General features: G+C 39.0%; 1 protein-coding gene and 2 pseudogenes across 5 annotated transcripts; all 3 read left to right on the top strand.

Annotated features, from left to right (window-relative positions):
* Positions 1 to 5,961: 5,961 nt before the first annotated feature.
* LOC140501838 (U1 small nuclear ribonucleoprotein C-like) lies at positions 5,962 to 8,265 on the top strand (annotated as a pseudogene).
* Positions 8,266 to 10,874: 2,609 nt separating this feature from the next.
* LOC140520740 (gap junction gamma-1 protein-like) lies at positions 10,875 to 24,556 on the top strand. 5 transcript variants are annotated; one of them, XM_072634925.1, is made up of 4 exons: positions 10,875 to 10,965; positions 11,453 to 11,519; positions 11,668 to 12,609; positions 24,296 to 24,556. In XM_072634925.1, the coding sequence occupies exons 3-4, from the start codon at positions 11,697 to 11,699 to the stop codon at positions 24,526 to 24,528; spliced, it is 1,146 nt and encodes a 381-aa protein (XP_072491026.1). In that variant the 5' UTR covers positions 10,875 to 10,965; positions 11,453 to 11,519; positions 11,668 to 11,696; the 3' UTR covers positions 24,529 to 24,556. The 5 variants fall into 5 exon arrangements, with proteins under 5 accessions (XP_072491026.1, XP_072491046.1, XP_072491016.1 ...); XM_072634945.1 differs by lacking the exon at positions 24,296 to 24,556 and adding an exon at positions 13,813 to 14,260 and having other exon boundaries at positions 10,876 to 10,965; XM_072634915.1 differs by lacking the exon at positions 10,875 to 10,965 and having other exon boundaries at positions 10,996 to 11,519.
* LOC140528967 (eukaryotic initiation factor 4A-II pseudogene) lies at positions 18,166 to 21,494 on the top strand (annotated as a pseudogene).
* Positions 24,557 to 27,378: the final 2,822 nt, after the last annotated feature.

Below are 27,378 nucleotides of genomic sequence, written 5' to 3'. Positions count from 1 at the left end.
AAACTGAAGTTAGGCAATAGAAGAGCTTGAAAAGTGAGTTAGCAGCTTGCTAAAGGAGAACCAAAAAAATGCTGAGGAAAATAACACCTTTAAAAAGAGGCTAACTCAATTGGAAAAAGAGGTCCAAAAAGCCAGTGAGGAGAAGGAGGCATTAAAAAGCAGAATTAGCCAAATGGAGAAGGTTCAAAAGCTCACTGAACAAAATAGTTCTTTGAAAGAGAGAATTAAGTTCAGGGAAATGAATGACTATGAGATAAACCAAGCAGTTAGAAAACAAAACCAAAAGTTTGAAAAAATAGAAGATAATATGAAAAATCTTATTGGAAAAACAACTAACTTGGAAAATAGATCCAAGAGAGACAATTTAAAAATTATGGGACTACCTGAAAGCCATGATTAAAAAAAGAGCCTAGACATTATCTTCCATGAAATTATCAAGGAAAACTGTCCTGATATTTTAGAACCAGAGGGCAAATAAATATTCAAAAAATTCACCAATCATCTCCTGAAAGAGACCTGAAAAGAGAAACTCCTAGGAATATTGTGACCAAATTTCAGAGTTCCAAGGTCAAGGAGAAAATACTGCAAGCAGCTAGAAAGAAACAATTTGAGTATTGTGGAAATACAATCAGGATAACACAGGATCTGGCAGCTTCAACATTAAGGGATCAAAGGGCTTGGAAAAGAATATTCCAGAAGTCAAAGGAATGGGATTAAAACCAAGAATCACCTACCCAGCAAAACTGAATATAATACTTTAAGGGAATAAATGGTCATTCAATGATATAGAGGACTTTCAAGCATCCATATTGAGGAAAAGACCAGAACTATGTAGAAAATTTGACTTTCCAACACAAGAATCAAAAGAAGCATGAAAAGGTAAACAGGAAAGAGAAATCATAAAAGACTTTCTAAAGCTGAACTATTTACATTCCTACATGGAAAGAAAATATTTATAAGTCTTGAGACTTTTCTCAGTATTTGGGTAGGTAGAGGGATTGTACATACAAACACACACACACACAGTATAGGCTATGTTGAATCAGAAGAGATGATATCCACAAAAGAAAGATAAAATAGAAATTAAGGGGTAAGGGAGGAAAATATTGGGAGGAGAAAGGAGAAATGGAGTGGGGCAGACTATAACTCATAAAAGAGATAAAGAAAAATCTTGTTCAATGGAGGAGAAATGGGAGAAGGGGAGAGGGTGAAAAGTGAAGCTACTCCCTTCACATATGGCTTAAGGAGGGAATAATATGCTCACTAAATTTGGTATGAAAATATCTTACACTACAGAAAAGTAGGGGAGGAGGGGACAAGTGGGGTGAGGGGGATGATAGAAGGGAGGACAAATGGGAGAAGAGAGTAACTAGAAATAAACACTTTTGGGAAGGGACAAGGTCAAATGAAGGAATAAAAAAATAAGGAGGGATAGAGTAGGATAGTTGGTATTATACAACATGATTATTACGGAAGTCTTGCAAAATGACACATATATAGCCTGTATTGAATTGCATGCCTTCTCAGTGGGGATAGGGAGGGAGGGAGGGAAAGAAGGTGGAATTCAAAGTATTAGAAACTAATGTTGAGAATTATTATTGCATATAACCAGGAAATAAGAAACACAAGTAATGGGGTATAGAAAATTATCTTGCTCTACAAGGAAAGAGAGAAGATGGGGATAAGGGAAGGGTGGGGTGTGATAGAAGGGAGGGCTCATTGAGGGAAAGGGTAATCAGAATGCAAGGTATTAGGGGGTGGCAGGAGGGGACAGATGGGGAGAAAAATTGGACAGGTTACAAAGTGACGTAAAAGCAATTAGTATTAAAACAATTGACAATTAATTACTGAGACTAAATCAGAGACATCTTTAGTTTGGGGAAATGAATTTTAGTCTAAGTCTCCTAGAGGCAGGTAACTTTGGGTAAAATTTGGCATTGATGGAAAAGTTAAGGTTTTAATGGTAAATTTGATTTTATGATTGTTATTTAAGCAGGAACTCGAACAAGTATAGAAAGGCATGTAAGCCACTTAAGACTTGCCTCAAAAGATGTTCCTTAGCCAATGTGAAATTATAGTCATATCTGAAACCTGGTTATTGGAACTTTAAGATGCTGTGGGACTATTAAGTGACTGTTCTTCTGCATAGCAACAAAGGTGGTCTGAGCCTTCAATCCACGATGTCAGTAAGCCTGTGAGATGCTGGTATGAACTGAAAAAGGTGATCTCATGGGAAGGGTGGGAGAGCGGCTGTTCTGCCTGGGCTGAGGTAGGATTCTCCTGACTCAATTTCTCCACTGACACCTGGCAGACTCTAAGGCTCACTGAATGCAAGTTGACAATCTACTCCTGCCCGGAACTGACATAAAATTGGGGAGATATTTTTTTCCTGCAATGTCCCTACTCTTAGAGGCAATTTCCTGTAGTCAAAAGGTTTGTAAACTTAATAGCAGATCTATTAAATTATAGATTGTTGGTAGGGGAACATCTGAGGTCAAGTCTAAAATTAAGCTATTAGGCTTAGGACTTTAGGCCAACAACAATAAGTTAGGGTCCTTTAATTCTTAGTAATAGTCTGGAGACAATTAGGTCAAGGGCTTACGAAGTTAGCACATACAGTTATTGTGTCTCAAGCTCATAGGACCTTGGCCATTGGGTGAAGACAATTGACACCACACAGGAAACATCTAGTGAGGGACTAAGCCAATCTGTCATACCCATTTGGTCCTATATGAAAGGTAAGAGGGAAGGGGGAATGTTTCCCCATCATTCCCATATTGACCATATAGCAGTGAAAGCTTAGATACTGGACCAGTAGAAGACATTGCAAGGAGTTAAGAACAAAAATCCATACTCCAGACTGACACAAATAAAGATTGAGAGAGGAAGCAGCTTCAAGAAGTTTGCCCTGACAAATAAGATTCATCCTGTGAGAGGACTAGATCCTGGGAGCCCAGCAAAATAACACTGCATCCAAAGGGGCCTGAATGAATGAATGAGGAGAGAAAGGACTTCCTGGCCTTGAGATACCAGGTATTGTGTCACCTTTGCCACACATGTCTACCATATGTCTCTACCCTTGTACTTCAAGTTTGACCCCATTCTTCCAATGAATATTGCGTGTGTGTGCGTGTGTATGTGTGTTTGTATGTAAGAATCTCCCCAAAAGTATATCTAATCTTATTATGGTAGTGGCTAGCACTCAAATGACATAAACTTACATAAAATTATTCTAATTCTATATTATAAGTACATGGAAGGTCCAAAAAGAATCATGAAAGACTAAAGAAGGGGGTGATTACTTTCAGCTGGTGGGTCAGAGAAGGCTTCAGGGAGACTTGAGCTGTACATTAAAGGATTTCAAGAGGTAGAAAAGAGAAGAGAGGAAGGAAATCATTATTCCAAGTATAAGGATCATTGTTGGAGGGTAGTGGTGTCAGCAGCTATCTCAGTAGTACCAGGAATGCCCAGTGCCCACAGATGGTGAGGTAATTGAACTCTTCGTTAGAAAGAGACTCAGGGGACCCCTGTGTTAGCACTGAGTGCTGAATCAGGTACAATCTGACAATTCCATTGCCTATTACCCCCTTCCAGGTCACGGTTTCAGGATTGAAAGGAGCACTTGCAGTCACAAGGGAGTAAAAACCTTTCTGGGTACTGGCAGAAGTTCCAGGGATGAGAGGAATTGTGGTTACAAGAGAACAGTGGCCCTACCTGGCTAAGGACCAGAGCACAATTCACGAGGGCACTGAACAGACTACTCCCCAGACTACCATGGAAGCACCAAAAACTTTCAGGCCCACAGATATAACTATGAAAACAGTAGGGCATAAAAGTAGTATATCTTTGTCTCAACCGTATATGGCACCTTCAAAAAAACTGACCATGTATTAGGGCATAAAAACTGCAAATACACAAAAGCAGAAATATTGAACACACTCTTTTCAGACCATAATGCAACAAAAATTACATTCAACAAAGGGCCTTGGAAGCAGAGATTAAATATTAATTGGAAACAGAATAATCAAATCCTAAAGAGTGAATGAGTCAAAGAACAAATAACAGAAATAATAGTTTATTAAGATAATGATGAGATAACATACCAAAGTTTATGGGATGTAGCCAAAGAAGTATGTAGGGGAACACATGTATTTCTAAATGCTTATCCACAATAAAAGAAAGAATGAGAAGACCAATGAATGGGGCATTCGATGTCCCCTCCAAAAAAAAAATAGGAACAAATTTTAAATCCCGAATTAAACATCAAAATAGAAATCCTGAAAATCAAAGGAGAGATTAATAAAATTGAAAGTTAAAAAATCCCATTGAGCTAATAAATAAAACTAGGAGCTGTTTTCTTTAAACACAATAGAATAGACAAAACATTGGTTACTTTGATTTTTTAAAAAAGAAGAAAACAAAATTACTAGTATCAAAAATGAAAAAGGTGAATACACAGTCCGTGAAAGTGAAATTAAAACAATTATTAGGAGCTATTTTGCCCAATTATATACCAATAAAATTGACATCCTAAATGAAATGGCTGAATGTTTACAAATATATCAATTACTGGGACAGCTAGGTGGCACAGTGAATAGAACCCCGCTCCTGGAGTCAGGAGGACCTGAGTTCAATCCTGGCTTCAGACACTCGATACTTACTAGCTATGTGATCTTGGGCAAGTCACTTAACCCCAATTGCCTTGCCTTTCCTCCTCAATTAAAAAAATACAAAACCACCCCACAATTTCTCAGATTAATAGAAAAGGGATAGAATATTTAAATAACCCTATCTTAGAAAAAGAAATTTAACAACTCATAAATGAGCTCCCTAAAGAAAAACATCCAAGACCAGACGGATTTATGAATGAATTCTACCAAACATTTAAAGGACAATTCCAATATTAGATAAACTATTTGAAAAAAACTGGTAAAGGAGTCCTATCAAATTCTTTCTATGACACAAATATGATTTTGATACCTAAACCAGAAAAACATAGAAAGAAAACTATAGACCAATTTTCCTAATGAATATTGATGTAAAAATTTTAAATAAAATACTAGCAATGAAATTTCAGCAATATATCACAAAAATTATACACTATAACTGGGCTGGATTTATTCCAGGAATGCAGGGATGGCTTATTATTAGGAAAACTATAAGTATAATTAACCAAAACAATAACAAAAACAATAAAAATTACATCAATAGATACAGAAAAAGCTTTTGGCAAAATACAACACCTATTCCCATTATAAACACTAGAAAGCATAGGGATAAGTGGAGTTTTTCTTAAAATGATAAATAGTATCTATCTAAAACTAAGAGCAAGCATTATCTATAATGGAGACAAAACTAGAAATCTTTTCAATACGATTAGGGATGAAGCAAGGTGATCCATCACCATTATTATCCAATATTTTACTAGAAATGCTAGCTGTAGCAACACAACAAGAAAAAGAAATTGAAAAATAAGATTAGGCAATGAGGAAACAAAACTCACTTTATTGTTGATGATATGCTGGTATATATAGAGAACCCTAGAGAATCAACTAAAAATCAATTGAAACAATTAATAACTTTAGCAGAGTGCCAGGATATAAAATAAACCCACATAAATCATCAGCATTTCTATATATCACCAACAAAACCCAGCAGGATTTCATTGACTCAAAAGAATCAGTGAAAAAATGTGAAGGAAAGTGACCCAGCAAGTACGAGATTCCAAGCCATATTATAAAGTGGTAATCGTTAAAACAATCTAGTCCTTGGCTGAGAAACAAAATGGAATATCAGTGGAGGTACACAATACATAGTAGTAATAACCATAGTAATCTAGTACTTGATAAACTCAAAGACCCAAGCTTTTGGGGTAAGAACTTACAATTTGACAAAAATTGAGAAGAAAACTAGAAAGCAATTTGGCAAAAACTAGCCATAGACTAATTAAAATGATAAAAGATGGTTTTCAAAAGAGGCAGAGGAATTAGAGACCAAAATGCCAAATTCACTGGATTTATGGAGAATGGGAATTCCAGAAAATTCCAGAAAAAGGAATTCCAGAAAAACATCTACTTCTGCTTCATTGATGACACTGCAGCTTTTGACTGTGGATCACAAGAATATATGGTAAATCCTCAAAGGGATAGGAGTGCCATACCATCTACTTTGTTTCTTGAGAAATGTATATGTTGGTCAAGAAGCAACATCTATAATCAAACATGAAACAACTGATTGATTTAAGAGTGGAAAAGTACAATAAAGCTACATATTGTGCTCTTATTTAACTGCTATGCAGCGTTTTGTTGTTATTATTCAGTTGTGTCAGATTCCTTGTGACCCCATTTGGGATTTTCTTGGCAAAGATACTGGAATGGTTTGCCATTTCTTTCTCCAGCTCATTTTACAGATGAGGAGAATGAGGCAAACAGGCTTATGTGACTTGCCCAACATCATACAGCTAGTAAGTGTCTGAGGTCAGCCTAGAACTCAGGAAGATGAGCTTCCTGATGCCAGGCGCAGCACTCTATTCACTGTGCCACTTAGCTGCCCCATAAGCAGAGTATATCATGAAAAATCCAGGCCTGATGAATCAAAAGCTGGAATTAAGGTTGCTGGGAGAAATATTAACAATCTCAGATATGTAGACAATACCACTCTGATGGCAGAAACTGAAAAAGGATTAAGAAGCCTCTTGATGAGGTTGAAAGAGATAATTGTAAAAGCTGACTTGAAGCTTAACATAAAAAAAAAACCATAAAACTAAGATCTTGGCAGTTGGTATCATTACTTCTTGGCAAATGGAGGGAGAAGAAATGGAAATAGTGTCAGATTTTATATTTTGGGGGCTCAAAGATTACTGCAGATGATGACTGTAGCCATGAAATTAAAAGATGCTTGCTCCATGGAAGGAAAGGTATGGCAAATCTCGACAATGTACTAAAAAGCAGATATCACCTTGCTGACAAAGGTCTATATAATCAAAGCTTTGGTTTTTTTAGTAGTGATGTATGACTGTGAGACTTAGACTACAAGGAAAGTTGAGTGTCACAGAATTGATGCTTTCAAATGGTGGTACTGGAGAAGGCATTTGAGAGTCCCTTGGACACAGCAAAGAGATCAAATCAGTTAATACTTAAATTGATTCAGACTATTCACTGGAAGGTCAAATACTGAAGCTGAAGCTTAAATACTTTGACCACATAATGAGAAGACAGGACTCATTGGAAAAGACCCTGATGTTGGAAAAGATTGAAGTCAAAAAAAGGAAAATAACAAATGATGGAGGGGATGTGGAAAAATAGGTACACTGATGCATTGTTGGTGGAATTGTAAACTGGTCCAACCATGCTGAAGAACAATTTAGAGATAGGCCAAAGTGCTATAAAACTGCATGCCAGTTGACCTAGCAATACCACTATTACATCTGTTTTTCAAAGAGATCAAGGAATAGCAACCACAACCCTCTCTCCCATGAGCAAGCTGTACCTGGTTGGTTGTTTGTTCTCTATTGCTTTCTATCACCTTCTCCCTTTTTCCCTCCTTCTCTCCCCCTTTTCCTCTCTCCTCCTCTCTTTCCCTCTCCCTCCTATGGTCAACCAGGTACTTCAGGCAGTTGGCAGTCATGTGTCCTTGTCTTCTTGTTCCTGGAATGCAGTCCGTTCTTTAGGATCCCTGCTGAATTTCTGTCTGAAGAGCTGGGTCCCATTTTATCTGTCAGATAAGAACATCCTGAAGTTATCCTTATATGTGGACAACTTGTTAACAGATACAGTGAGGAAGGTGAGGAACCCGGACAATCTGTTTTGAAAATACATTGGCCAGAACAAGGCAAACTGTGCATCATCATACCCCAAGTTTTTTTGTGATTGCTGGGATACGTACGTCACTCATGATTCTCCATCTGTGAGGAGGACACACTGCAGCAGGAGGAAGCACGAAGAGAATGTGAGAGACTATTATCAAAAATGGATGGAAGAACAAGTCCAGAGCCTGACTGATAAAACAATCACTGAATTCCAGCAAGAATTTCTCCCAACCTATTCTCAGCTCCTCCACTAGGAGGGCCTATGATCCCATCTGTTCACCCTAGCATGATGGTCCCACACCCCGCCTCCTGGAATGAGGCCTGTGAGGCTGCCTCCTGGCATGAGAATGCCCATGGGAGGCCACATGCCTATGATGCCTGGCCCTCCAATGATGAGGCCCCTTCCTCATCCTGTGATGGTTCCCACTCACCCAGCAATGCCCAGACCAGACAGATAAAATGGAGAAAATATAAAGAAACCCATTTCTCAGTTTTCTGTTCTTTGTTGTATTTCACCAGAACATCATGGTGCTGAGTCTCAGACATGAGTTTTTCCCTCCCTTCCCCTTTTAAAATGTTGTCACTCTTTTATATTACTGTCACTTTCCCATGATCCCCCCCCCCATGTTGTTCCCTCCCTCCTCCATTGTATCCCTCCCTCCCCTGTGATAAATAAGCACAGTAGGGAAAAAAAAGCCAACACATTGGATGTATCTAAAATTTATTCCTCATTCTGTACCTGTAATTTAACATCTCTCTGCCAAAGGAAAGGAAGCATATTTCACCAGTCCTCTGAAGTCACAGTTGCATAATGTGTTGATCAGAGTTTTGAAGGCTATCTGCGTTGTTGTGGTTGTTGTGTAAATTGTTTTCTTGTTTCTGCTTACTTTGCCTCTTCCATTAACTACATACAGGCTTTTTCCACATTTCTCTGACTTCTTCATATTCATTTCTTATAGCACAGTGACTGTCCATTGCTTTCATGTCCCATATGTTGTTCCTCTGATGTTTCTCAATTGATGAATATTGTTTGCTTGCACTTCTTTGCTACTAAAAAAAGTGCTGTTATAAATATTTTTGTATATATGGGATCTTTCCCTCTATCTTTGCCCTTCTTGGGTTATATGCCAGCAGTGGTATCACTGAATCAAAGATAGGTGTATTTTAGTGACTTTTTAGCATAATTCCAAATCATTTTCCAGAACTGTTGAACAAATTCACAGCTCCACCAAAAGTGCATTAGTGTGCCTGTATTTCCACAGTCCTTCCAGCTTTGACCATTTTCATCTTTTGTCATCTTTCTCAATTTTATGGGTGTAAAGTGAAGCTTCAGGATTGTTTTTAGGGAGTTAGAGCATTTTGCCAGAAATGTTGCTAGCTTGCAGTTTTTCTTTTTGCAAACTGCCCCAGGGGTAGTTTCCAAACATGTAAGAAGATTTCCCACTTCCCGTTAAAGAAGAAACAATTTAAAAAAGGAAGAGTGGGGTTTATATTTGTATCATGGTATATAAAAATAAAAGTATTGACTGTTTTAGCATTTAAAAAAAGAAATCAAGGAATAAGGGAAAGCATCCATATGTACAAAACTATTTATAGCAGCTCTTTTTGTGGTGGCAAATATTTGAAATCTGAGGGGATGCCCATCAGTTGGGGAATGACTGAACAAATTGTAGTATATGATGTTGTACTGTAAGAAAGGAGGAAGGAGATGGTTTCAGAAAAACCTGGAAAGATTTATATGACCTGATGAATAAAAAAGCAAAATTAAGAAAATATTGTGCACAGTACTACCAATATTGTAACAATGGTCAATTGTGAAAGATCTAGTAGCTGAACAGTAGGATGATTCACAACCATTCAAAAGGACTTGTGATTGTTTAAAAAAACATTGCTATTTACCTCCAGAGAGATAACTGATGGACTCTGAGTGCAGACTGAAGAATATTTCTTTCAATTTATTTTTCTTGCTCCCCCCATCTCCCAAATATGGCTAATGTGGCTATGTGTTTTGCATAGTTGCATGTGTTTATTGCGTATTGCATTCTTGCCTTTGTAATGGGTGGAGAAAGGAGAGAGAGAGAAAATTTGGAAATGAAATTTTAAAAAAAATGTAAACACACAAAAGTATAAAGGGGCATCTTATAGGGTGGGAAAGAGTAGGATATCAAGGGAAACCTCAAGTACTCCAGTTTACATATATTGACTGTGTAAAGAAATAGAGACTGTGTAAAGGGGAATAATATACAATAAAGTATAGAAAGTTAGGTTGAGGGCAGATTGTGGAAATTGTAAAATGTCAGACTAGGGGAATTTATTTTATTCTATAAGAAAAGTGAGGGCATTGAAGGTGTTTCTAACAGACAATATGATGTAGCGCATGGAGTGCTTTACTTAAGAGTCGGGAAAATGCGCATTCAAAGCCCACCAAGAGCTATCTATGATCAAGAGCAAACAACCTCTCTGAACCTCAGTTTTCTCATCTACAAAATGGGGATAATAACTGTGAGGACCTACTCTGTAAGGCTATTGAGAAACTCAAATGATATACACTATCTAAAACACTGCGGAAACGTTGAAGTGCCAGATAAATGTTAGAAATCATTATCTGCTTAGAATCCCTTGAGGCTGTGAGTGGGGGAAGGGGGAAATTAGCACCAAGGGCCAAGGTACTAACTTCATTTTTCTCTCCACATCCTTAGAAATTTTAGAGCTGGAAGGAACCTTAAAGGTACAATCCTCCTTTATGTCAAAGGAGGGAACTGTGACTAGGAATATGAAATGCCTTGGACAAGCTTGGTTGAAATAGGACTCAAAGCCAGCTCTTTCCACAATCCCTACGCTCCTGGCTCCAACAACTGGAATTATCTGGGGTGGGATTCGACACATCCAGCATCCGGGGTGGGGACACATCCTCGGCTGTAGGCTCGGAGTACTTGATTTCTGAGTATGGAATCCAAAAGTTGTGCAGAATCTCGACCAGGGACTCAAAACAGACCTCCGCGAACCGGGACCTAATCTGGCCTCCCACCCTGGAGGGGCGGGCGCCTTTTGGAACCCGCCCCAGGGGAGGGACCAAGGATTTGAAGATGGAATTTACCCGCCCGCGGCCGCAACCCCCCCTCTGGAGTGCCGAGGCCGGGACCAAATTCTCGTAAGAGGTGTGCATGCCCCAGAGAGAAGCGGGAGGACATGAGGGGTCCCCGAGGCTGTGCTGGCGAGACCGAGCGGCCGGCCCCGAGGGGTCGGGGGTGTAAACTTGCCCAGCGGGATGAACACTCTTTCCTGGCCCTGCCCCCACGTCCATCTTTTTCCTGCGCTTCTTTTGTCCCCGGGGCCAATTAGAAACTTGAGGCAGCTTCCTGGCTCCAGAAGTGGCGCCCGGGCCGGGGACCCTGGGGCCGGCAGAGTGCCCGGGCTCCGGGGCTCCGCTCCTTTCCCTGCTTCCCCTGGCCTGGTGCCTTCCACTCCGCTTCCACCACGCCCCCTTCTCAGGACTCCCCAGCCTCAGTATTGTTCCCAACTCCTAGCCCCCCACGCCCAGCGCCCGCCTCAGGGTTGGGGGAGGGTGGTGAAAGGAAAGCTCAGCCAGAAAGGGGATCTCTTCCCGCCACTCGGCCCCTCTCAAATGCCCTGCGAATCCTGCAGCTTCCCGGCTGGTCCTTCTGCTAACCCGGCTTCTGACTACCCTGGGCAACTGGAGAAGAGATTGCAGGTGAGAGAATGGCCTGGGATGTGGGGAACGACTTGGGAGGGTCGGGGCCCCAGGGGATCTCCCCCATCCCAAAGGAGCAGCCCGATGGAGCGGGCTTGGGGTGGGGTGCGGTGAAGGCGGGCTCCTTCACTCGCCTCTTGGTCCTCAGGTCACGCAGAGTAATCGGGAAGATCGAAGATGAGCTGGGCCTTCCTGACGAGGTTGCTGGAGGCTGTGACCCAGCATTCCACCCTGGTGGGGAAACTCTGGCTGTCCGTGCTGGTTGTGTTCCGCCTGGTGCTGCTGGCGGTGGGCGGGGAGGCCATTTACCGTGACGAACTGAGCGGATTCGTGTGTAACACCCGGCAGCCAGGCTGCCAAAATGTTTGCTACGACGCCTTCGCGCCCCTCTCCCATGTACGCTTCTGGGTGTTCCAGATCATCCTGGTCACTGCCCCCACCGTGTTCTATCTGGGCTATGCCGTGCACCATTTGTCCCGGCGCCAGATGACCCAGAAGCAAGAAGAGGAAGAGAAGGAACCCATGATCAAAGAGAAACCCAAGAAGTCCCCTGAGGATGGAGCCCACGATGGTCGCAGGAGGATCCGTAGGGACGGGCTCCTGGGGGCCTATGTTGGGCAGTTGCTGGTTCGATCTGCCTTAGAGGTGGCCTTTCTATTCGGCCAATACCTGCTCTATGGCCTGGAAGTGCCTCCCTCCTATATCTGCCAGCGCAGCCCTTGCCCTCACACGGTGGACTGCTTTGTGTCTCGTCCCACAGAGAAGACCATCTTCCTGCTGATCATGTATGCAGTCAGTGGTCTCTGCCTCCTGCTCAACCTGATTGAGTTGTTGCACCTGGGCCTGGGAAGCATCAAGAATGGAGGCTACAGTTCTGCCCCACCTCCCCATTCCAAGGGTCTCAAGCTGGAACTGGAGCAAATGCAGAAACAGCTGCATCTGGTCCAGAAGCAAATGGACATGGCATTGCATCTGGGCACACCTGTGGCAACAGCATCTGATTGTTCGGGTCGGCTTCCAACCTGCAGTATCTCCACTCAGCAAAACCGACACAATCAAGCCCAGAAAGAGACCCGGCTCTCCAAGACAGGTATGTAGGAATAATCTGACCTGAATCTCAGGCCAGGACCCTCTTCCTTCCTGTGAATCGGAATAAGTTTTTGTCTCAGTGCTTTTCAGGGTTGGCCTGGTGCTCCCACCCTTAGGACTTAAAGCCATTCAAAGTGCTTTTCTTGAAACTACCTTAGGCTGGTTTCTCCCAATGACTACAGTATAAAGCTTGGGTTGGACTCAAGAATTTAAATACCATCTCCTTCACTTACTACTTGCAAATTATTTAGATTCCCTAGGCTCCAGTTTGGTTACCTACACAAGGAAAGGATTGGACCAGATGACCTCAGCAGACTCTACCAGTTCTAAATCTGTGATCCTGTTTTTCTACAGTATAGATGATAACTAACCCTGGAGTGGTTGAAGTTTAGCACATAACTTGTAAGCGGTGGAGGTGAAACACAAATCCGGTGTTTCCTGTCTCCAAGTTGGCCCTCCAGCTGGCTGCTTCTTCCAAATAGAGCTCCACCTACTCAGTCCTGTCCCCACCCCCTCTCCTGCTTCTCATCTCACCATCTGTTCTTTTTCATGCAATGCTAGTTCCTTAATTACGATTTGGGTCCTTCATGTACCCTTCCCACCCCCTCCATCTAATATTGTGCACTGAATATAGGAATAGTTAAAATTCCCATTTAGGCAGCCCAATGGTGGCATTTTGGTTCTTGACGTCAGAAGACCTGGATTTGGATCCTATCACTCACCTCGTGTGAACTTAACCAATTCTTTCTTCTTCTCAGAATCTGTTTCCTGTGAATTGGAGATAATAGTATTTCCACAGAATTTTTGTGAGGAATGCACTTTGTAAACCAGAAAGCATCATTTGCTATTGTTACCAAAAATTTCTTGCAAAGAACCTCTGTGAAGTAGGTGATGCGAGTTGTACTGTTCCCATTTTACAGATGGTTACTGTTGCTCAGATCGGTAAAGTAACTTGCTCAGGCTCATGGAGCTGGAAGAGAGCAGAAGAAAATAGAAACTATGTCTCCGAAGGACAGGTTTAATATTCCCTTCTCCATTTAGGCCCTGTTGTTAAATGACGTCCACAATCCCCATTCATTTTTCCTCTCTAAGACGGAATATAAGGCTTTTTAAGCAATTCAGGAACCTCGGTCTCTATGAGAAAGTTATATAGGCGCAGCCCTTCCTGGGTATGGTGTTGTTACTGTTATCTTATTCTCCACAGAGCTGTGACCTACAGGAGATGTTTGTTGTTCACCTGCCATTGGATCTCCACACATGAGGAGAAATGAGAGCTTTGGGATCCAGAGGATCAAGGGCCTGAGAATCTCCCCCCACAAAAGCTTTATATTTTAAAATAATTTTTGTACCCTTTGAGATATATAGGTATGTGTGTATATACACATAGCCACAAGGAAGGTGGAGGATAGGCCATCAAAGCCTGTAATTCTCCTTAGAGATCATTCTCTCCATCTTCACTCTGATGTTCCTCCATCTCTCCCTTCCCCTTCCCTTCCCCCCACAACCTAGAACACTGACTTTACTGGACAGTGAACCTGGAAACTTGAAACCTAGATACTTGAAATTTTGATCATCTCAGGGACTTACCCTCCAAGTGCCATTTGGCATTGAAGCCTGAAAACTTTACCAATAAAGACTTATTTTGTTCTGTCCAGAGTTTCTTTCATTACTAGGTCTAGGGGTGGTTGGAGAGTGAGTGAATCACAACAAAAGCCATCATAAAGTGACAGACTGGGCTCAGTGGACCTGAGTGAAATATTGAAGTTTGAAGAAGCTTGCTAAGTGGGGGCTCTTTGCCCTTCTGTTCACTTTAGGTAGTACTGATACTTTCTGGCTACTCAGAGCCAGCCCCATGGGTACCTACTAAGTCCTTCCTTTCTGAAGTACTATCCCTTGCTTCAATGGTACTCCTCCCTCTTCATGATTACACAGATCTGGCAAGAAAGCTACAGCAGAATGAATAAGAGAGAGGAAAAGCTGAGTCTCAGATTTGCCACTTGCTAGATTTTTTACCTCAAGTATGTTTTCTCATCAGTAAAGTAAGAGATGATGAGAATTATGTATGCCATGCTTACTTTATAGAGTATCTATGATGATCAAATGAGAATATGTTTACAATGCTTTATAAACCACATATTAGCTATTATAAGAAATACATTTTCTCCTCAAGAAGGATGGGCCTAATAATAATTTCTTAGGAGAAATAATAATTACTTATATTTCTATGTATCTCATCAGATGGGTAGTTATGCATGGATTTCTGTCTTTCCTTGGAGGGAGTTAACATATAGATAAGATCACAGATCCCTTGGAGTATTGGTATATATTTTTGTATCACTGTACAATTAGAAAATGCTTTTTATATATTTTCTTATTTCGTCATCAGTTTACAAAATACACACATTTCATCATGACTTTGCAAAATATGTCCTATATACATTTATCCAATTTAAAATGAGAGACTAAGGGAGAATCAGTGACTGGCATAAGATGACAAAGGTGGTAAGCCCAGATCCTAATTCTTCAAACTGTCCTGTGGCTATGTCTATTTCTCAATTTAAATTAATTGCAAATTAAGGTGTGAATTATTGACACCTGTCTTTTACCAATGGTGACCATTTTATAAGGACTTCTGAATTCATGGGAGGAGACCACTGATAAATCAACAAACATTTCTTTAGCCTTTACCATGTGTCAGGAATTGTGCTAAATACTGAAACTACAAAAAAGAAAATTAGAAAAGTCTGCCCTCAATGATCTAACATTTTAATGGGGAAAGGGGGTTTATGTGTACATAAATAGGCATGCACAAGAAACAAATAGAGCAGATGGCAGAGGGACCAATTAGATTGCCTGTTCAGTCATTTTTCAGTCAGTTCTGACTCTTTGTGACCCCATTTGGAGTTTTCGTGGCAGAGACACTGGAGTGGTTTTCCATTTCCTTGTCCAGCTCATTTTACAGATGAACTGACTCAAGTAGGGTAAGTGACTTGCCCAGGATCACATAACTAGTCTGAGGCCAAATTTGAACTCAGGAAAATGAATCTTCCTGACTCGAGGCTCAGCACTTCATCCACTGCACCATCTAGTTGCAGAAGATACAAATAAAATGGCAAAGAGACTTGAGGTAGAGTCTAATTAGTAGGCTATTGCAATAATTCTGTAAGAGATGTTAAGGTCTGAATTTGGATGGTGGCTGTGAGTACAGAGACAGGGATGGATATATAAGAAAGTTATTTTGGAGATAGCAATGGAAAGCTTTAGAAACTGATTGACTATTTGGGGTGATTTGGGATGAGAATGTGGAATTGAGAATGACAATAAGGTTATGAACCTGGGGTGACTGAAAGGGCTGTGGTATAATCTATAGCCATAGAGAAGTTCAGTTGAGGAATGGGTTTGGGGAAAAAGATAATGAGCTCTGTTTTGGATGTGTTGAGTTAGAGATGCCTATGAGACATCTGGTTTGAAAGACCAATAGACAATTGACAATGTGGGACTAGAACACAGGAGAGAGTCTAGGGCTGGAGTTTGGAGGTTATCTTCATAGAGATAATAATTGAACCTATGGGAACTTATGAATCATCAAATGAGAAGAGAATGAAGGACAGGGAGGAGGAATCAAGGACTCCAAAGTGTAAACCTGAGTGATGGGGATAGTAATTTGGACTTCAATAGAGAAAACGTGATGAGCTGTTTTTGAAGGGAAAACGCTGAATTTTGTTAGGACATTCAGATGGAAGTGTCCAGAGGACAATTGGATATATAGGACTGTACCTCAAGAGAAAGGCTAGAATTAACCTACAAACTTTTGACTCATGGTGTTTTGGAAAATATGCTGGTCCAATGACCTGAGGCAGTTAATAGCATGGTGGATAGAGTGTTGGGCTTAGTGTTTGAACACCAAGCGTTTGAACAACTTACTGTGAGTGTCTTAGTTAGCTTTGTGGCTCTAAGCAAGTCATTCAATCTCTTAGATTCTGTTTCCACATCTGTAAAATAGAGATATTGCATCTACTTTATAGAGTTATGAGAATCGCAAGAAACAAAATAGGGTAAAGCACTTTGCAAACCTTAAAATTCTATATGAGTGCAGCCATTAATAATAAGTTCTACAGGAAGTTATTTTCTTTGATCTAGACTTCCTTTGTAAAATAAGGGGGTTATTTTAGAATCTCTAAGGTACTTTTCAGCAAAAAGAGTCTATAGTTTTATTTCCACAAGTCTGGAATTTCATAAAGACAAAATAGCATGAACATATTGCAGGCAGATTTTTATAAAAGATTTTTCTGGTTCCTTAAATCATGTAATCCCTAAATTGCACTCAAGTTCCAGAGCTCCTCCCCCTGTTCTTCTCCTGGACTCATACAGGCCAACTGTGACTCTGCCATTTTCCTCTCTTTAAAGAAGGAGGCTCTATAGGCTAATGAATAATTCATCCCATTACTTGACAAACTGTCAAGTAAAACATACTTGCTGTAATGAGTAGTATTTCCTTCTAGAATAATGTAAGATAAGAGTTGGAAGGGACCTTTAAAGGTTCTATTCCCTTTCACTCATCTTAACAATGGGAAAACAGGTTAAGGGATCTGGCTAATGTCACAGTGCACCAGAATCACAGTATATTTGGTGTGGATTCTGATGAATTCATAGCCATTTGAACAATGGGGACTTGTAAACTTTTTTCCACTTCAAAAAGATAATGTTTGAGGAGGGATTTGAGACTGGTGATTGAATAAGAAAAATCTTATTAATACATCCATATCAATTTGGAAGAGGATCTCAAGTGAAATGTCTCAGTGATCTGTTCTTGGTTCTGTGCTGTCCAATGTTTTTATCAGTGAGTTGGATGAAGATATCAGTGGACTTAGCCAATCATTCAACCAATAAGCATTTATTAAGTTCCTACTATGGGCTAGGCAAAAGAAAACCCCTGCTCTCAAGGAGCTCACAATCTAATTAAGGAGACAACATGAAAATAACTATGTACAAACAGATTATATATAAAATTAGTTGAAATAATCAACAGAAGATTAACAAATTTACAGATGATATAAAGCTATGGAGCTATCTGTTGGATGATGAGATCCAGAAAGATCTTGGAAAACTGGATTACTGGAATGAATATAATAATAATCTTATTTCACTTACCTTGTCATACATACCTTCTCTCGTTTGATCCTCATAACAACTCTGAGGTGTTAGTTATTCCTACACCCATTTTACATATAAAGAAATTGAGGCTGAGAGTGGTTAAGTGATTTTCAGCTTAGTTCAGTTTCAACAATGAAATCTCAAGCGTCTTCAAAAGTTCCAGGCATTGGGGATATAAGACAAATTTAAAAAATACCTATCTTAAAAAGGATATAACATGTATACAAGTAAATAATATGAGGCATATAAAGTAAAAACAAAATAATTTTGGAGAGGAGCATGAACAATTGGGATAATCATAGGATCATAAACTTAGAGCTAAAAAATTCTCATATAAGAGGTGGCACCTGGGTTGAGCTTTGAAGGGAGCTGGGAATTCAGAGAAGCAAAATGAGGGGTAGAGATGCAAAGGCATGGAAGTGAGGAGATAAGACGTCATTTTGGGAACAGAAAGAAAGCCAATTTGGCTGAAACAGTGAGTAAGAGGGAGTAATATGAAATAATTCTTGGAAGATAATCTGGGTAAGATTCTAAAGAGTAATATATGCCAAATAGAAGAATTTTTATTTGATCCGAGAGGCAACAAGATAATACTGAAACTAATAAAGTAGGCGAGTGATATAATCAGACCTGTGCTTTAGGAATATCAGCCTCCTAGTCCTATGGAAGATGAATTTAAAAGGATTAGATTTTGTGATGTAGCTAAAACATTACTTAGGGAAAATTTATATCCCTAAATGCTTTCATCAATAAAGAGAGAAAGAGCAGATCAATGAATTGGACACACACACACACACAAAAAAAGCAACCTCAGAAAACCAAAAAATTAAACATCTCCAATTAAACACCAGAATAGAAATGCTGGGAGTCAGAGACTAACAAAATTAAAAGTAAAAAAGCATTGAATTAATAAATTAAACTAGAAGCTATTTTTAAAAATATATAATAGAATAGCAAACCATTTGCTAACTTGATATAAAAAAAGGAAAAAAAACTAAATTCCTAGTAACAACAAAGAATAAGATGAATTCACAATCAATGAAAAAGGAAATAAAGAAATCACAGAAAACATTCTGCCCCATTATATACCAATAAAACTGACAATATAAGTGGAATGGATGAATATTTACAAAACTATAACATGCCCAGATTAACAAAGCAGGAAGCTATATGATATATGATAGCATACTTATGTTATAAATTAGGTACTATAAATATATATATTTATATATAATAAATACCTTATAATTATATATGATATAATAATGTAATAGAAGACTTAAGCCTATTTTAGAAAAAGTAATTGAACAAGCTGTAAATGAACTCCAAAACAAAACATAAACCAAACAAACTCAAGACCAAATGAATTTATAAGCAAAATCTATCATATTTGAAGAATAATTCCAGTGCATAAACTTTTTGGAACAATAATAAAGGACAGGATCCTGCAAAACTATTTCTATGGATGCAGATATGGTCTTGATACCTAAAACTGGTAGATTCAAAACAGAAAGAAAACTTTTAGAGCAGTATCCCTAACAATTTTTGATATATAATTTTAAATAAAATAATGTCAAGGAGATACACACAGTTCCACAAAGATTACATAGCATGACCAAACTGGATTTATACCAAGAATGCAGGGCCAGTTCAATATTAGGAAAACTATAAGCATAATTGGCTATACTAATACTAAGAACAACAAAAACCATAATTATGTCAACAGATGGAGAAAGAGCTTTGAATATGATACAATGTGCATTCATGCTAGAAACCCTACAAAGCACAGAAATAAGTGTATCTTTCTTTAATTTGATAAGTAGTATCTATCTAAATCCAAGAGCCAGTATTATCTGTAATGGGAATAAACTACAGGCTATTGCAGCAAGAACAAGGGTAAAATAAGGATGTCCATTATCCCCCTTACTATTTAATATAATCCAAGAAATGTTACCTATAGCGATACGACAAGAAAAAGAAATTGAGAGAAAAAGCATAGGCAAAGCAGAAACAAAATTATCACTTTTTGCAGGTAACATGTTGATTTACTTAAAGAACTCTGCAGGGTAGTTGTGGGGGGAGCCATCAACCAAGATAGTAGGGTAGCAAAAAGACATATACTAAGCTTTCTCCTACTCCTACAACTTCTCCAAATAGTTCTAGAAAATGCAGAATTCTAATTGGGAATCTAAGGCAAAAAAAATCTCAGTGAATCATTTTTTCATCTCAATAGCACAGGGAGACAGAGAGATGTGCGGACACTAGGGCTGGTATTCAGCAAAGAACAACCACTGAGAACTCCAGGGCAGGGAGAGTCTGTACACCTGAGGAAGGAGTCTCAGATCTACCACAGAGAAACTAAAATATGTGCATGAAGCACGAACAGGTGCCAACTGGTAGTTTTGTGACTCATTACCCAATTCCAGCTCCTAGATCCAGGGCACACTGAGGAGGGGACCTGTACTTAGGGATAGTGTTTCAGGTAAGGAGTGGTGATAGGTCCTTGAATAGCCCCTGACGATGTCATTAAGAGCAACTGTAATGAAATTGTGAATAACTGATGATGTGCACCACAAAAACATCTCTTCTTTGGAGTGTCTATGCTTGTGGTTTTGAGAAGTTTTCCACTCTTCAGCAGAAGACTATCATCCCTTGCATTAAAGATCCAGAACGTAATTTTGACTCTTGGAGACTATATGGAAGCAATATGTCACACCTCATTCAGCGACACCAATGTTAGAAATGAAATGCAAAAACTGCAGACTGAAATTACAGATATTGTTGGAACACTAGGCTAAATGTTTTTATATGCTAAACAGTAGATATCTTTCTCCAGAATGGATCAAGATATTCATCTTAGATAAAGCCAATGAAATGACAAGTTCCCAGTTTAAGGATGAAATCGATGAGATTTTCTAGAAATGAAGTATAAGTACTCAAGTTGTGTTACTTTTCATCACAATGCCAACTGATGTGTTAGAACTAACCAAAAAATTCATGAGATCTTGTTTATATTTTAGTAGAGAAGGAAGAATTGACCTTTGTGGGGAGGGGGAAATCAAATGATCCTCGATGAATTTGAGAGGAATAGAAGCTGGATATTCTCTGAGACACTGACCATTACATGAGCTCTTGTTTTTCTGAAAACAAGAGGAAAAGCTAAAAATCAAAAATAAAAATGCATGCCAGGATGTCAGTTTCTGCTTTGCATGGTGACATGAACCAGAAGGAACAAGATATTATCATGAGGGATTTCAGATCAGGGCCAAGCCCACTTTCAATCACTACTCCTTGAAATTAATGTGCATCAAATGTCTTTGGTTATAAACTATGACATATCTTCCAATTGTGAAAATTATATTCACAGATTTTGCAGAGATGGTTGTTGGAGGAGGAAAGGTATAAATTTTGTTACTGAAGAAGACATCCCTAGGTTGAGCTTGTTTTGAATGTAGTATTCACTATCATTGAATTGCTGATTAACAATATGCCTTGTGCTTCTTTCTTTGGGAATATTGAATCTTGTCTCAGTGCTCAAAAATACAGATTTTTTGATAGCAAAGCAGCTTTAATGATGGCCTCTAGTCATGTGTTGCAGAAAAAACAATACAACCTGAGAAATTATGCTTCATTTCTGTAAAATCTTGTAGATTTGATCTTTAAACCCACAACTCACTCTTTCCTCTGCTTCATCCAAGACAAACATCTTGATCCAATTTGGAAAAAGATAATCTCCTGTGGAACATATCAAATACTTACGCTGGAGTTCAAACAATACTGGGTGGTGTCTCAGCTATTTAAACAAGAGCTCTTGGCTTTCTATTTTACTTAGATTGTTGAGATTGAATCTCTATTATACATTTTTCTCCTAGTTCTGTAGAAATGGCATGTTAAATGTTCTTTATCATTTAATAATTCACTTGTGGACTAAAAGATATAAGTGCAGTACAAAACTAGCCAATTATGTTAAACTTTGTTGTGTTCGTCAGTAAACTGGTTAGGAAAGGGTTTTTCAAATGGACTAATTTTTAAATTTTTAAAAGAAGACAGTTGAATATGTTTTATCTGGTGTTGTGTTTTTTGATTAGTGCTAACTAGATCCGGTTGGTAAGTCCCAGCAAATAATCATAAACTAGATAAAGCTAAAACCCAGTAAAACTGCCATATTACATGCTTTAGTGAAGTTTGAATGTTTGATAAATTATTCATATATTAATAAAGAAAACTGTTCATATCCTTTGACCATTTATCAATTGAAAGATGGCTCTGATTCTCATAAATTCAAATCAGTTATTTATATATCATGGAAATGAGTTTTATTGGAGAAACTTGCTGCAAATCAATATGAATGGTCAAAAATGCTTTAAAAAATTGTGATCTTAGACTGCTTTGAGCAGTATGATATCCAGAAGAAGGAGGGTGATAACCTCATTATACTCTACCCTGGTTGGCCCAAATCTGGAATATTGCATTCCTTTCTGGGTGACACGTTTGAGGAAGTATATTGATAAGACAATAGGTGCACCATGGTGTAGTGCGGTGACATCAAACTCAAATGGTATATAATTTTCCCTGCCAGCTACATATTGACTTAGAAAACCATATATTAGCATTAACTATCTTCTACTATATTTTTATTTTTGTTAAATATTTCCCAGTTACACTTTCATCTGGTTCTAGCCCCATTCAAGAGTGTTGGGTCATGTGTTTGACACCTCTGATATAGGACTGAATGCTGGGCTTGGAATCAAGAAGACCCATGTCCAAAATCCCAAAATCTTTTTCACTTAATTATGTGACCTCGAGCAAGTAATTTAAGTTCTGTGCATTTCAAGTAATGCTCTCAAAATTATCCACTAAATCATAAATAGGTTGTGATCTTTATTAGTGGAGGGAGATCTCACACTAGGATTTCTCTCTTCCACACTAAGAAAACCGTAAGTCCTATGAACATTATAGTATTGATCCTCATGCGACATGGGCTCAAGGTCCCTCATCACCTTAGTTACCTTCCTTAGAACACTCTCTATCTCATCATTGTTTTTAAACTATGGTACCTAAAACTGAGCACAGTACTCTACTTGTCTGATGCTGACAAAGTATGGTGAGACTATTATCTCTCCATTTCTAGAAGATACGGCCTCAATGTAACCCAAGATCACTTTATTATTTTTTTGGTTGCTATATTACACTGCTGACTCATATTGATCATGCAGTCCACAAAGAACACAAGATTTTTTCAGAACAACTTCTCTCTCACCATGCCTCCTCTATCTATTTGTGAAGTTATTTTTTAACACCTGAGACTTTATATTCGCCTCTATTGAATTTGATCTTATGAGATCCAATCAAATATTCTAGCATGTTAAGATGCCTTTGGATTCTAACTCTATTATTGAATATGTTAGCTATTCCTTCCAGATTTGTATCATCTGCAAATATGATGAGTAGGTCACCTGTGCCTTTATCCAGGTCATTGATAAAAGTGTGGAACAGCACAGGGTCAAGTATAGACCCCTGGATCCTTTCTGCCATGTGGACATTGAACCATTGGGGTGTCCAGAAGAGGGCAACTAGGAAGATGAAGAACCTTGAGTCAGATGAAAATTGGTCCTAAGAAATGGGATTTTTTGGTATGAAAAAACAAATATTTACGTAAGACATGACAGCTGTTTTCCAGGATTAAAAGGGTTATTGTGGAGGAGGGAGCAGACTTATTGTTTGGCCCCAGAGGACAAAAACAGGAACAGATTTAGTCTTGACATCAGGGAAAATAAGTTCCTAACAATATGAATTGAACAAATTGAATTGTGGAATGAGCTGCCCCCAATGATGGTGGAAACCTTCAAGCACAGACTGAATTACCATTTGAGGGCTGTTGTAGTGAGGATTCTGTGGTGGACTAAATGGTCACTGAAGTCCCTTCTAACCTAATTCGTATATTATGTGATTCTGTGAAGTATTAATGAGCTGGACTGTGTGCAAAGGATGTTCAAGGTGCTGAGATCGTGTCACATGAGGATTGGTTGAAGGAAGTAGGTAAGGATATCTAGCCCTGAGAAGACTTAAGATATACATGATAATATTCAAGATAAAAACAATTGAAGGATGGTCATATGGACGAGGGAAGAATCTGGTTCTGTTTTCCTCCTTCAGAGAGAACTAGGAAATTGCAGAAAAACAGATTAATGGAAAGATACAAGGAGAGAATTAACTAATCAGGATCCTACCAATTAGGGCTACCCAAAGTGGAATGGGCTTCTCAGAATGCAAAGTGTTCCTGTCACAGCTTGAAGAAAGCAGAGATTGGATGACCATTTGTTGTGTATGTTACATAGGGACTCCTGTTCTGGTAAATGTGGGTCTTGACTCAATAATCATTTAAGTGCTTAGTAGGAACTGTGATAAGTGAGGAGAAGAAGCGTTATAGTAGGCATGGGAAAAAGTCTGTGTAAAAACATTTAAACAGGAGAAAGGGTGTGATATGACTCTGATAGTATAAAGATTCACTTCTGTTTTGTTTTCCCTCAAAGGATACAAAGCTATCTCCAACATATGGTTGGACCCTGCCTTTCTTCATGCAGTTTCCTGGTCACCTGAGGACATAAAAAGTTCTACCCAAGTGGATGGTCCTGCCCTGTGCTCCAGGTTCATTTCCATATGGATACCAGTATCTATAGAAGCTAAAAGTAATGTATCCCTGTTGCATATACTTGCTCTGTTGGGACTAAGTAAACTTCCTTTAATTACCTATTCAATAATTTAAGTGTGCTTCATTTTGTCCCTAAACTAGATGTGAACTAACAGGGCAATGATGTCTTTACCTCATCCCCAACCAATCCAGTCAGTAAACATTTATCAAGCACCTATTACATGCCAGCAGGCACTGCACTAAATTCCAAGGATACAAAAATAGGCAAAGACAAGTCTCTGTCCTCCAGGAGCTTATAATCTAGTAATGTAAAAATGCCACAAATATCTCACTTGACCCTTATAACAACCTTGTGAGGTAGGTGCTCTTATTATTTCCATTTCATGCATGAGGGCACTGAGGCAGACAATGGTTAAGTGATTCTTCCACTATCACATTAGCTAACCAGTGTTTGAAGTAGGATTCAAACAGATCTTTCTGATTCCAGGTCTAGTACTCTGTTCACTGCTCCATCTAGCTGCCTCAGCATTTGGAAACACTAAGTGGGGCAGTTTGATGAGAAGATGTGGTGTGTGGAGCAAAGTAAAGTGCAGTAAGACTGGAAAGGTAGATTGCAAATAAATTGTTGAAGATTTTCAATGGCAAACATAGGAGTTTATATTTTATTCTAGAGGTTACTGTGAGCTACTACAGTTTCTTCAGCAAGGAAGTAACATGATAGAACTATGCTTTAGGTACATCAACTGGCAGCTCTTTGGAGGACAGATTGTGGAGGGAGGAGACTGGGGTCAGAGGGACCCCGGTCCCTTCCAATTATAAGATTCTATGAGATTGTGATTTCAACAAGTAGTCTCATTCATGTAGCATCGCTACATGTGCATTAGCAGTAACTAGCTACACTAATCCTATCAGTGTAATGTATGTGTATCACTAAACTTGACCTTAGCCTCAATAGACATAGAAGAGTTCACTAAATTGTATGGTGAACATGTACTTGAGGAGATCACAGGATCAGATCAGTGAAAGGTGGTGTAGCCCTAGAAGGCTTCCATCAGTAAAGGGACTTTAAATTGAATAGGAAGAGGTAGACAGGATTTAGATAGGTAAATTAGAGTAGGGAGATCAAGTGACAAACTAGGTTGTTTCTAGAGACTGTCTTCTTTTTAATATTCTGGCTCCAGTCTGAGATCCAGGAAACTGGTAATTCATGAGAAAGAATTCTCTCATGGATTTTACAGTGCCACAGAATTAGCACTGACTATGGAAACTGAGGTCTTAAGTATTAATCCCAAGTCCAACTTTGCTACTTGACCATAAGCAACCTCTCCACTCTGATTCTCAGGGCTGTTTTGTTTTTGTTGGTTTTTTTTTTTTTTAAATCTCTAGCATAAGGCATTAAATTGGGATAGCTAGTTGGCATTGCTGTTAGAGTACTGGGCTTGGAATCAGGAAGACTCATCTTCACGAGTTCAAATCTGGCCTCAGACACTTTCCAGCTGTGTGACCCTGGGCAAGTCATTTAACTCTGCCTCAGTTTCTCATCTATAAAAAATGAGCTGCAAAAGGAAATGGAAAACCACTCTAGTATCTTTGCCAAGAAAATCCCAAATGAAGATCTCACAGAATCTGACCTGTTTGAAACTACTCAACAACATTAGGAAATTGGACTAGATAATCTCTATGACCCTTTCCATCTCTACAATCCATTGGCAGACCAACAATTAGTGTTCCTCAGAGTGGATATGGCCAAATGCTACAGGCAGAACTGGATGCTTTGTCTATTATTAAAGGAGCCAGCATTACTGGAGAGGCCCTTCTTTTCCAAGATGAAAGATTAGAAACAAAGAGACCTTCCCTTCCTGACATAGTATTTTGCTTATACCTCTCTGATGTTATTAAATTTTACTTTGGATTAATCTTCTAACTTCCTGGTAAACTCTAGGCTCCCCAAGGGCTGGGGCTGTATGTTATCTAAACTTTGTAAGGCTCCCGGCACCTGGCATGGATATCTGCTAACAGGAGTCCTTAAATAGATGTCAAATTGAATTGTTGAAAGAAGAAAGTATGAGATTCTCAAAGGGAGATTTTAGGAAAACAGGACCACTTTCCATTTATTGGAAAGAGGAATAAAATGGAGAAAGGAAGTGGTATGTAATGCTATCCTACAAGATTTATGGACTGGAAAATACTTTCTTTCACACCTAAAATCTCTTTTGATCTGTCACAGCAGTTCTCCGAGAGGCAGTGATGGAGTAGTGATGGTTTTCAAAGTGTGGTTTGGGGATCTCCTTTTCAGGGGGTCAGTGAGGCCAAAATTATTTTCATAATGCTAAAGATATTTTAATTTCTACTGTAACAAATATTGATAGATATAAATCATATAAACAACAATTTTTTAAAGACTAAATATTTTAAGACAAACTAAAAAGTTTAAGAAACACAGCAGTGAATATTTGTGAATGTGTAGGGGATTGATGCCAATAGTGGAGAGATAACCATAGATAGCTGGCCTTCTTAAAGTCAGGACTCCCTGGGTTTAAGGCCTACCTGAAGAGTACTGGTTCTGTGACCCTAGGCAAGGCATTTATTAGATTTAGTGCTATAGTCAGCTCTCTAAGGTTCTATATTGCAGAATTAATACTGATATGCTTTGATAAATGGAATTTCTTCACGTGGGAATTCCATATATTGGGTGAAATAACATGTCTCGTTCCCCCCCCCCCAAAATAGATTTGTGAAGTAGGCATGCAGACATTATCTTCTTTTGCCAAATTTAAGTTAATTGTCTATCTAATGTGTACAGTCACAAAGCTGGGAACTGGATGAGATAAGAACAAGCATTACAGTTCTCCTTATAAACTAGGAGGGTGATATAATACATATGTTAGCTATAAGGCATATAATGTATATGGTGCACTTTTAGAACATTTTAAGTCCATAAGGTCCATGGAAGGAATGATTACT

Source organism: Notamacropus eugenii, chromosome 1 (genome assembly GCF_028372415.1).
Source record: "Notamacropus eugenii isolate mMacEug1 chromosome 1, mMacEug1.pri_v2, whole genome shotgun sequence".
Classification (NCBI taxonomy): domain Eukaryota; kingdom Metazoa; phylum Chordata; class Mammalia; order Diprotodontia; family Macropodidae; genus Notamacropus; species Notamacropus eugenii.
Note: the sequence above shows the minus strand (reverse complement) of the source record. Positions and strands in the feature narration are given on the sequence as shown.

Coding starts and splice junctions, on each gene's coding strand:
- LOC140520740 (XM_072634925.1), top strand. CDS start 11,697: ATGAGCTGGGCCTTCCTGACGAGGTTGCTGGAGGCTGTGACCCAGCAT. Junction 12,610..24,295: donor GACCCGGCTCTCCAAGACAG/GTATGTAGGAAT, acceptor TTTCCCTCAAAG/GATACAAAGCTATCTCCAAC.